Source organism: Bos mutus, chromosome 17 (assembly GCF_027580195.1).
Source record: "Bos mutus isolate GX-2022 chromosome 17, NWIPB_WYAK_1.1, whole genome shotgun sequence".
Lineage (NCBI taxonomy): Eukaryota > Metazoa > Chordata > Mammalia > Artiodactyla > Bovidae > Bos > Bos mutus.
The window spans coordinates 26,512,120-26,524,405 of NC_091633.1; the positions used below are offsets into that span (position 1 = coordinate 26,512,120).

The window sequence follows — 12,286 nt, forward strand, 5'->3', positions numbered from 1 at the left end:
GTTTCGGGTTCTGTGGTGGGGCCCTGGGATGCTGAGGCTTCTGTGGGGACCACACTTTTTTTTTTTTTTTTAAAGGTTATACTCCATTTACAGTTATAAAATATTGGCTATATTCCCTGGGTTGTACAGCTTATCCTTGTGGATTGTGTTTATGTGTTAGTCGCTCAGTCATGTCTGACTCTTTGTGACCTCATGGACTGTAGCCCACCCGGCTTCCTTGTCCATGAAATTTCCCAGGCAAGAATACTGGAGCGGGTTGCCATTTTCTACTCCAGGGGTCTTCCTAACCCAGGGATCAAACCTGCATCTCTTGTGTTTCCTGCATTAGCAGGCAGGTTCTTTACCACTAGTGCCACCTGGAAAGCCCATCCTTGTAGCTTATTTTATTTTTATTTATTATTTTATTGTTTTGTTTTTTAAAAAATTTTTTCTCCTTGTAGCTTATTTTATTCATGTTAAGTTGTTCAGTCACTAAGTCATGTCCAACTCTTTGCAACCTCATGGACTGCAGCACGCCAGGCTTCCCTGTCCTTCACTATCTCCCAGAGTTTGCTCAAATTCATGTCCATTGAGTAAGTGATCCTGTCTAACAATTTCATCCTCTGCTGCCCTCTTCTCCTTTTGCCTTCAATCTTTCCCAGCATCAGGCTCTTTTCCAATGAGCTGGCTCTTCGCCACAGGAGGCCAAAGTATTGGAGCCTCAGCTTCAGCATCAGTCCTTCCAATGAATATTCAGAGTTGATTTCCTTTAAGACTGCCTGGTTTGATCTCCTTGTTGTCCAAGGGACTCTCAAGAGTCTTCTTCAGCACCACAATTTGAAGGCATTTATTCTTTGGTGCTCAGCCATCTTTATAGTCCAACCCTCACATCTGTACATGACTACTGGAAAAACTATGACTTTCACTACATGAACCTTTGTTGGCAAAGTGATGTCTTTGCTTTTTAATACATTATCTAGGTTTTTCAGGAGAAGGCAATAGCACCCCACTACAGTACTCTTGCCTGGAAAATCCCATGGACAGAGAAGCCTGGTAGGCTGCAGTCCATGGGGTCGCTAGAGTCGGACATGACTGAGCGACTTCACTTTGACTTTTCACTTTCATGCATTGCAGGAGGAAATGGCAGCCCACTCCAGTGTTCTTGCCTGGAGAATCCCAGGGACAGGGGAGCCTGGTGGGCTGCTGTTTCTGGGGTCGCACAGAGTCGGACACGACTGAAGCGACTTAGCAGCAGCAGCAGCAGCTAGGTTTGTCATAGCTTTCCTTCCAAGGAGTAACATCTTTTAATTTCATGGCTGCAGTCATCATCATTGTCTGCACTGATTTTGGAGCCCTAGAAAATAAAATCTGCTTCCACTTTTTACCCTTCTTTTTGCCATGAAGTGATGGGACCGGATGCCGTGATCTTAGTTTTTTGAATGTTCGGTTTTAAGCCAATCGCCCCTCCTCCCTTTCCTCTACCCGCTGGTAACCACTAAACTTGTTCTCTATATCTGTGAGTCTGTCTCTTTTTTGTTATATTCACTTTGTTGTTGTTATTCAGTCAGTCGTGTCCAACTCTTTGCAGCCTCATGGACTGCAGCATTCTAGGCTTCCCTGTCCTTTACCATCTCTTGGAGGTTGCTCAAACTCATGTCTGTTGAGTCAGTGATTCCATCCAACCATCTTGTCCTCTTTGTCCCCTTCTCCTCTTGCTGTCAGTCTTTCCCAGTATCAGGGTCTTTTCTAATGAGTCAGCTCTTTGCATCAGGTGGCCAAAGCTTTAGAGCTTCAGTATCAGTCCTTCCAGTGAATATTCAGGATTGATTTCCTTTAGAATTGACTGGTTGGATCTCCTTGCAATCCAAGGGGCTCTAAAGAGTCTTCTCCAACATCATGGTTCAAAAATATCTGTTCTTCGATGCTCAGCCTTCTTTATGGTCCAACTGTCACATCCATATATAACTACTGGAAAAACCATAGCTTTGATTATATGGACCTTTGTTAGCAAAGTAATGTCTCAGCTTTTTAATGTGCTGTCTAGGTTTGTCATAGCTTTTCTTCCAAGAAGCAAGTGTCTTTTAATTTCATTGCTGCAATCACCATCTTCAGTGATTTTGGAGCCTAAGAAAATAAAGCCTCTCACTGTTTCCATTGTTTCCCCATCTATTTGCCATGAAGTCATGGGACCAGATGTCATGATCTTCGTTTTTTGAATGTTAAGTTTTAAATCAGCTTTTTCAGTCTCCTCTTTCACTTTCAGCAAGAGGCTCTTTAGTCCCTCTTCACTTTCTGCCATAAGAGTGGTGTCATCTGCATATCTGAAGTTATTGATATTTCTCCCAGCCATCTTGATTCCAGCTTGTGCTTTATCCAGCCCAGTATTTCACATGATGTACTCTGCATATAAGTTAAATAAACAGCATGACAGTATACAGCCATGATGTACTCTTTAAAAAATTTTGAACCAGTCTGTTGTTTCATGTCTGGTTCTGACTGTTGCTTCTTGACCTGCAGACAGGTTTCTCAGGAGGCAGGTAAGGTGGTCTGGTATTCCCATCTCTTGAGGAATTTTCCACAGTTTGTTGTGATCCACACAGTCAAAGCCTTTAGTGTAGTCAATGAAGCAGAAGTAGATGTTCTTCTGGGATTCTCTTGTTTTTTTTTCTATGATCCAACAGATGTTGGCTATTTGATCTCTGGTTCTTGATTTATCGACTGGGAATTGATTAGATACCGTTTATTCTGGTTTCCTATGGAGCTGCTGGCTTCCTGAGCTCCCTGGCAAGATTCTTGGAGAAACCTCTGTGTGTTGCTGAGGGCAGAGCAGCTGATACCAGATACCCCGAGTTGGCATCCAGGAGTAACCTGGGAACAAGACTTTCTCTCTTAGGGGAGTGAGAATCCTAGTAACAGGGCTGTTGATGGATCTGTTCACTTGTTCATTGGTTCAATAAGTATTTAGTAAGCACGTGCTGTGTGCCAGACACTAGGGTAGGCACAGGGGATATGAGGAAACGAGATGCCACAGGTTCTCTGTGTGCAGGTTCTAGAGAGGAAGCTAGCAGACAAGGAAGTAAGTAAATATGCAACATTCTGCGTGATCAGTACTATGAAAAATGCAGTAAGAGGAAGGGGTGGGTTGAAACTGATTTGAATGGGCAGGTGGATCTCCTGAGGAGAGACCTGAAGGTAGGGAGGGTTGTCTTGGGGGAACAGCTTTCTAGCAGAAGGACCCAGCAAGTGCAAAGGACCTGAGTGCAAAGGAGCCCTGATTTGTGGACAAAGGAGCGCCATGTGAGAGATGGGGCTGGGTGACCCACCTTCTCTGTCCACAAGGGTTGCAGTGGAAGGTCAAGGGCTTTGTGTGTCCACAACCTGGACTCTTGGGGGTCGCGAGCGTTTGGCTCTCCCACCAGTGTTGGCAGTTTGTCTTCCTGGCTGTATCATGAGCATTTGGCTTTCCCACCAGTGTTGGCAACTTGTCTTCCTGGCTGTATCATGAGGTGTGTCCATCCTCTCTCATTTCAGACTCAAAGGCAGTACACTGAGGCCACCAATGAGAGCAACCGAATCTTCCTGTATTGCGCCTTTCTGGACTTCAGGTACTGTCTGCGTGGGAGGGTCCCTGGGCGAGGAGGGGGCAGAGGAGGGGACGGAGGGAGTGGAGAGAAGAGTGAGGGAGATGGCCAGGCTGTCCGTGCTCGATCACACACCCGACCAGATCATGATCTACTTTTATTTATTTATTTTTTTGGCTTCTTATATTCTCCTTTTCTTACTCCATTTGGATTTTTCTGTGTATTTTTGATACCATTTTTTCTCTGCTATTGATTCCTGGTGTATACTTCCTTTTAACTTTTTTGTAAGGTTGCCCTAGAGGGCTTAGAATATATATCTTTAATTCATCATAACACAGATGAATTATATTATACCACCTCACATGTACTCAGAGACAATACAACAATCGTTTCATAGCTGTTCTTGCCCATAATTAGTACTATTCTTATTATACATCGGAGAAGGCAATGGCACCCCACTCCAGTACTCTTGCCTGGAAAATCCACGGATGGAGGAGCCTGGTAGGCTGCAGTCCATGGGGTCGCTAAGAGTTGGACACGACTGAAGTGACTTAGCATTAGCATTATTATACATTTTATCTTTACAGATGTCATAAATGCACAGTATGTTGGGAGTATTGTTACTCTAGGTAATTAGTTGTCCTCTAAGGCAATTAAAATTAAGAAAGTGATCATTGTGGGGACTTCCTTGGTGGTCTAGGGGCTAAGACTCTGAGCTCCCAATGCAGGGGCTACAGGTTCAATCCCTGGTCAGAGAACTAGAGCCCAAATGCAGCAACTAAGACCCAGAGCAGTCAAATAAATAAATAAAAATAAATATTAAAAGCATAATAATTTCCCTTCATGTTTTCAATCTCCAGCTATTTTATCACTTTGTGTAGAACACACTTTCTGTCTGGTATGTTCCCATAACTCCTCTTGTAGTGCGAGTCTGCTGGCAGCAAGTCCCATTCTTATTTTTCTGAGAATGTGCACTTTTATTTTTGAAAGATGGTCTCACTGAGCTTAGAATTCTAGGTTATTTTTTTCCTAGCTTACACTTTAGCAAATGATAGCAGCAATATATTAAAGCATTATTCTTTTAAAAAATAAAACATTATTTAGAAAAGCACATGTCCTGTTGGACTTCGAGATCTTATCCTGATCTCCTTTCCTAGAGCCTGCAGTAACACAGAGGGCAGATTTTTGTGTGTATCTTTCACTAACTTGTGCATGTCTTATATTTACATTCCCAGGAAACATATGGTTGTTTAGTTTCATGTTTCTTGCATTATTCCACCATCCTTTCTTGTGTGTGTTCTGCCCACATCTACAGAATACACATAATATGAAGCATTTTCATATTTATATATACACATTCCATTTATGCATGTGGGTGAATGGTTTTCTGCTCAGATGCCAACTTCCTCGGTCACAGGGTGAGACGCATATTTTCCTGTTATTTGACATCGCTTGGCCTGGCTTCCATGGCAGATTTATTGACGCACAGACTGGGGAGCGAGGCTTCTTGTTTCCACGGGCTCCCTCGGATGCAGCTCTTTACACGCAGGCAGAGGTGACACCACACGGGGCTCAGGTCCCCTGGCTAATGAAGACATCGTCACGCCTTCGTGGCTCCGTTCGGGAAAACGTGACTTTCATGGTTGGTTTTTAATTCATCGTCACTCTTGGCGTCTGTGCAAGGTGCACTTTCTACCCCTGTGATCGCGCTCCCCAAATTCTGTGCCTGCTAGTTTTCCGGTCACCCTCTAATTCAAGTATGGCATTCATATATTCAGTAGACAGAGGTCGCATACAGCCCAGCAGCGGGTGTCTCTGGCTTTCCTCAAGGAACGGGAGCCAGTTAGCCCTAACAGGTGGCATGGTGGGGGAGTTCCTGCCCATCTCTAAGGCCCTTTTATTCTGATCTCATTGGGGGGTGGCGGCCCTAAACTGATCGGTTCCAGTGGTCCTGGCTGTGCTGTCTGGCTCTGCTAAATGCCCCCACCTTGCTTGTCATGAACCTCGCCTCCAAAGCCCCTGTTCCCATGTCATCAGGCTCAGCACCACCCCGAGTCCCTGCCTGATGACCCCTTCAACCCCACCCACCCTTAAGTTGTGTGCTGCCCAAGGCTCACCCAGAGTTACAATCACAGCATCTTCATAGGGACACCATCTGCCTCAGGGATGAAAATAAAGATGCTGCCCGTGTGTGTTTCATTCACTGGGCGTGAGCAGGAGCAGGCAGGACTGTCTTTATACGCCACCCTCTGGGACGCCCGCATTCCTCATCCACGGCTGATGTTGTCATGAAAACTGAACATAAAGCAAAGCGGAACTAGAGCCTTTAAACTGCTTCAGCTTTATAAAACCTTTTCCCAAGGGCCCCTGCCCTTGGCCAAAGCAAAGATTTGTCTTTGCTGATCACTCAGAGTTGCAGCTTCTGGGAAGAACCATTTAAACATCTCTCTCTTTTTTTTTTTTTTTTTTGGATTTGAAAATATACAGCGGTACAGAGAGGAAAATTGTAATTGCTAATATTCTCACCACAAGAATGAACCCCAGTTAGCATTTGAGCACCCTTGCTTCAAGTAATTTTTGTCTTGGTTTGTACTTGAAGACATGATGCAGGTAATATGTCAAAATGTGATTGTTTAAAGAATTAGAACATTATAAAGAAAAGCAAACACGTAAAAGATGTTTACATCTTATCCTAGTCTTTTGCTCTCACTGTGGGGAGTTTTCTGAATAACTTATGTATAGTGTGTAGTTACATTCATAGAAAATATTTGATCTTCTTTTGCGTCATGCCCTTGCTTCATTATTATGCAGTCAACATTGGATGTTATGTTTGTGTGTTTTATCCGTATGAATACATGTTGCTTTTTACTAGTGTTCATGCCTTATCCAGGTCCCTGAGGTAGACATTAGTGTGAAAGTGTTAGTCGCTCAATTGTGTCCAACTCTTTGCAACCCCATGGACTGTAGCCTGCCAGGCCTCTCTGTCCATGGGATTCTCCAGGCAAGATTACTGGATTGGGTAGCCATTCCCTTCTCCGGGGGATCTTCCTGACCCAGGGATCAAACCCGAGTCTCTTGTATCGCAGGCAGATTCTTTACTGTCTGAGCCACCAGGGAGGTGGACATTAGGTAACTTTAAAGTGTTCTCTAGCATCACCCGTCATTCAGGAAACATCCCAGATGTGTCCCTGTGCACATAGCTCAGAATTCTCTAGCTGGGGTTGCTGGGTTGCAGGACCTACACACTCCATTTTTATGAAATTTTTACTGAAGTATAGTTGATTTACAATGTTGTGTTAATTTATTCTGTACAGCAAAGTGACTCAGTTATATATACATATCCATTCTGTTTCATATTCTTTTCCATTATGGTTCATCACAGGATATTGAATATAGTTCCCTGTGCTATATGGTAGGACCGTGTTTATCCATTTTATGTATAATAGTTTGCATCTGCTAATCCCAAACTCCCAGCCCTTCCCTCCGCTTCCCCTCCCCCTTGGCAACCACAAGTCTGTGCTTTGTGTCTGTGAGTCCTTTTTGTTTCTTAGATATGTTAATTTGTATCATATTTTAGATTCCACATGTAAGTGATCTATGGTATTTGTCTTTCTCTTTCTGACTTATTTAGTGTGGTCATCTCTAGGCTCATCCATGTTGCTGCAAATGGCATTATTTCATTCTTTTTCATGGCTGAGTAATATTCCACTGTATACATGTACCGTATCTTCTTTATCCATTCATCTGTCAGTGGACATCTAGGCTGCTTCCATGTCTTGGTTATTGTAACTAGTGCTGCCGTGAATATTGGGGTGCACATATCTTTTCAAATTAGAGTTTTGTTTGAGTACATGCCCAGCAAAGGAAACCGTAAACAAAAAGAAAAGACAACCACAGAACAGGAGAAAGTATTTGCAAATGATGTGACCGACAAGGGGTTAATTTCCAAAATATACAGACTGTCCATACCACTCAGTAACAGAAACAAAGACACTCGATCGAAAAATGGCGCAAGACCTGCATAGACATTTCTCCAAAGAAGACCTTCAGGTGGCCGAGAGACACTTCGTTTTTATTGGACCTCAGACCAGGTGTTTTCCAAAGTGATTGTGCTAACATGGCTACACAGCTTCCCCCTCCCAGAAGGAAACAGGTGCTTGTTCCCTTGTGGCCCGATCAACAAGACTCATCAGCCTGTTGAGTGAGAACGGTTTCTCAGCCCCTCAGGCAAGGCTGGGCGGTTGCTTCCCGCTGACCTTTCCGTCTGTGTCCTCAGCTCCGGAGAAGGCATCTGGTCGAACCAGGGCTGTGCGCTCACGGAAGGGAACCTCAGCTACTCCATCTGCCGCTGCACGCACCTCACCAACTTTGCTATCCTGATGCAGGTGGTCCCGCTGGAGGTAAGCGCCAGGCAGGGAGGGGCTCCTGGGCTGCGAGGAGGCGCCCTTTCTCCATCAGCCCACAGTGGAGGCCGGGTGCACGTCTTCGTCATCAGTGCCTAGGGGTTTCGGTTGCAGCAGGGCAGATGGGAAGGGAAGCCAAGTGGTTGGGGACATCTGCGAAGCTCCAGTTCTTTGATGAAACCCCCTTTGCTCTAGGTTTACTCGGGCAACATCTGTGCAGACTCTGGGTCCCTCTCGAGGATTCATGTGCAGCTTGGGAGGTGGTCATTGCAGCATTTTCTGCCTTTGGATCACTGGGTGTTGAAACCCTTCCTGTGCCATGGGATCCAGCAGAGCATGGTCCTCAACTATAAGCAGTGTGCCTGGATGTCCAGAGAAGGTGTTGCCAGTGGTGACATGCAGGAGCATGTATGTCCAGGGTGGCCACACCATGTTCTCTGAGCATTTCTGCCATGACATAGGAAACCTTGGGCTTCGGACCTGTTTCTAAGGGACCTGACTTCCAGCTCCAGTAGGAGTGAGTCCTGAGGTGGGGGAGGGGATTCCCAGCTGACTCCTGGGTCCTCCTCTCCAAAGAGGGCCAAGATGTCTACCCTCACGTTAAGGATGGGAGAGGCCCCTCCTGGCTGGGTTTCTCTGCTTCAGAATATTTCATCTTTATTACCTGTTTGGCTTGGTCAGCATTAAGGACTGGAGATTAATTTCTTTGGTTCAAGGCAAGCATAGCTTTTAACAGGAGAGAAAAATGGCCTTTAAAAATGCAGATGCCCTAAGTATAGCCCAATAACAAAATTAGAAATTGACATTGGTACAACCCATAGAGTTTATTCAGACTTCTCTAGTTCTCTATATGGCAGTCTTATCGTGTGTAGTTTCGTGTACCTGTCCAACCAAAATATAGAATTGTTCCATCAACAAAGGCTCCCTTGGGCAACCCCTCTAATTTCCCCATCTTCCATCCCAAACCCCTGGCAACCACTAATCTATTCTCTGTCTCGAATTTTGTTACTTCAAGAATGCTATATAAATGGAATAAGACAATATATAGCAGATTGACTTCTTTGCTCTGCATAATACACTTGGAGTCCATTCCAATTGTATCAGTAGTTCATTTTTCAAAATTGCTGAGTAGAATGAACTGATTCCATGGTATAAATGTACCACAGTTTATTTAACCATTCACCTAGTTTGCTGACTGCTTTTTATCATGAAAGGGTACTAAATTTTGTCAAATACTTTTTCAGCATCAACTGAAAACATGTGGCTTTTCGCCCCTTAATTCTGTTAATGTAGACAGTTTTTTTTTTCTCACAATATTGATAGTTCTTTATTCAGTCCAACTACAAGTCCTTTGTTGAATAAGTGATTTACAAATATTTTCTCCCCAACTAATTTTTTGTTATTGTTGCTATCCTTTTTGCTGCTTTTTTTTTTTTTTTTTTTTTTGAGGTAACATTGGTTTATAACATTATATGTTTCATGTACAACATTATTTTTCTACTTCTGTATACATTACATTAACAAAGTGGTAAAAGCAATTCAATTTCTCTGAGAAAGAATAGTCTTTTCAACAAATGTTGTGGGAGCATCCATAGACAAAAGGATGTATGTTCCTATACAAAAGAATGAACCTCAACCAAACCTCCCAGTTTATACAAACATTAATTTGAAAGAGACCACAGACAAGTATAAAATGTGAAACTATAGAACTTTTAGAAAAAAAAAAATAGAAGTCTTTAGGACCTAGACCTGGTTGAAGAATTCTTAGATTTAATTCCAAAAAAAGGGAAGAATTGATGAATTAGACCTCAGCATAATTAAAAACGTCTCCTTTTTGAAAGACTCTGTTAAGAAGATACAGAGATTTTGAAGTAAAAACGAAGGGCGTTGATAATCATGGATAGTTTTGCAAAAACAGGAATCTTCAGCCTGGCCTTCCAGATACCTTAAAGTATGTCAGAGCTTAAAATCTACTAAAAAATATTATCTCAGGACTTCCCTGGTGGTACAGTGGATAAGAGTCTGCTTGCCAATGCAGGAGGCACAGGTTTGATCCCTGGTCCATATGTCTGATCCCTGGGAAGATGCCACATGCTGCAGAGCGACTCAGCCTGTGGGCCACAACTACTGCGCCTGCGCTCTAGCGCCAGGGAGCCACAAATACGAGCCGGCGTGCACCAACTGCTGACGCAGGCTGTCCGGATCCCACGGTCCATAACGAGGGAAGCCAGCTCAGTGAGAAGCGCACTTGCCGCAACTAGAGGAAGCGCTTGAGCAGCAACAAAGCTCCACTGCAACCAAAAGTAATACAATTAATTAAAAAGAATATTATCTCAAACTGCCTCTCCCTACCTACCCTCCCCCCATTTCCGTCCCCCACACTTGTGTTTATATAAGAACAAGACAGATGTTAGGTGGGCCAAACCTTAGACTTACTAAAAGTATTTCTTGCCCTGTGATAGAGCAATTCTACAGACAGGAATGAAGAAATGACAAAAGTTATGTGCAGAAGTGTTCGTAGCTTCTTTACTTATAACTCAGATCTGGAAATCATCCAAATGTCCACCAACTCTATACTAGATAAAATCTTATATAGTCATAGATGGAATAATTACAACAATGATAATGATATGGCATGAACTTTGTGTCCCCCTAAAACTCACACATTGGAATCCTAATACTTAATGTGATGGTCATGAACAGGATTAGTCCCCTTATGAAAGACACCCAAGAAAGCTCTTTTGCCCCCTTCCACCATGTGAGAACACAGAGAGAGCTTGGCAGTCCAGTCTGTGGGCCCTCACCAGAACCTGACTGTGTTGGCACTCTGATCTCAGACTTCCAGCCTCCAGAACTGTGAGAAATAAATTTCTGCTGTTGACAAGGCAAAACGAAAATGCAAATGCCCTGGCATGGGATTCTCTGAGCCACAGTGGGTCCCTGTGCATGATGGCTTCCTTGGCTTCTTAGGGCCCCAAAGGAAATTGAGTTTTCCTGGTGGGGGCGGGAGAGCAGCGAGGTGATGGGATGCCTCCTGGGATCTCCTAAGAAGCAGAGCAGGCCAGGCACCTAGAGACAAGTTTGGTTTCATCCCATACTGTGTTTTGGAAATTGAAAAATTTTATTTATGACTCTGAATTTCTGGCTCCTTTTGAAGATTTTGGGTGATGCTGGGACAGAGTTCTCAGAATAGTGAGGCAAGAGCTGGGTAGGGACCTCTTCCTCCTCCTTCGTCAGCAGAGCTGAACCCTGCTGGGAAGTGAGATGCCAGCACTGGGTGAGTCTCTTTGGCCATATGACCTTCCCTGGGAGGCACTCCGGCAAATCCACCTCCAGTTAACGGGGACCCATTCTCTCGGGGCACATCCATTCTTGGGTCTGTCTGTTTATGAACAGACTCTCTTCTCCTGAGGTTTTGTAGTCCAGGTGCTGCATATATTGGGTGTCAGCAAATATTTGATAAGCCCACGATTGTATCAGTTTTGTTAGGGAAGGAGAGATTTCTATAGCAACACCCAGGCTGCAAGCGGTGTTTACCTAAGGATCGAAATCTCATCCACCATCATTCGACAAATACCCATCAGGGACCTAAGATGTCAAGCCTGGAGTTTCATTTGTAAACAAGAAAAGCCGTGTGTTTCTGCTTTGGAGTAGTTTATATTCTAGTGGGAAAGACAGATCATAAACAAATTAGCAACTAAATAGGTAATTTCAAAGAGCAATAAGTTTAGGAAGACCCTTGGGGAGAAGGATGGAAGAGATGGCAGGCAGGGAGGAGGGAGGTGGTGGGGAGGAGGCAGGTGTCTCCGAGGAAGTGACAATTGAATGGCCAGAAGAGGCTCATCTCTAGAAGGCCTGGGAGAGGAATATTCCGGGTTAAGAACCAGCAAGTGCAGAGGACAGGAGGCAGGAATAGATGAGGTTGGTGTATATGGAGGGAGGGCAGTGAGCATGGGGATCTTTCTGTTTGCAAAGCACATCATGGGTTTTCCAAGCAGACTGTGAATTACTTATGGAGACTCCAGAGAGGACTTCCGGGGGACGTGGGGGGGCCCGACACCCCCTACACAGTCCACGCGTGTACATGCCCGATGCTGTCTATCTGGACAGACGACCCCCTTTGGTCTTGTGATGAAGCATCAAGTGAGAGTTGGGTAAGCAGACTTTTCAGCAACCCCATGAGACAGAGTCGCCAAGAGCCTCTGGGTTTTGCCTGGAAATCCTGATGATGCATGAAATGAAGCCCAGGTCTGACGTGTCTGGGTCCTTTGGGTAGTGAGTTTTTAGAGGTTCAGAGCAGATGGTTCTATCATAGGCCTGAGG

At 44.4% G+C, this 12,286-nt stretch overlaps 1 protein-coding gene across 2 annotated transcripts in view; it reads left to right on the top strand.

Annotated features, from left to right (window-relative positions):
• The window catches only part of ADGRD1 (adhesion G protein-coupled receptor D1), a 176,173-nt gene that overhangs the window by 113,045 nt on the left and 50,842 nt on the right, over positions 1-12,286 (top strand). For both annotated transcript variants that reach the window (XM_070386343.1, XM_005891222.3), the window contains 2 exons: positions 3,511-3,584; positions 7,837-7,960. In XM_070386343.1, the coding sequence (XP_070242444.1) occupies positions 3,511-3,584; positions 7,837-7,960 (198 nt within the window). The remainder of the gene's footprint in view (positions 1-3,510; positions 3,585-7,836; positions 7,961-12,286) is intronic.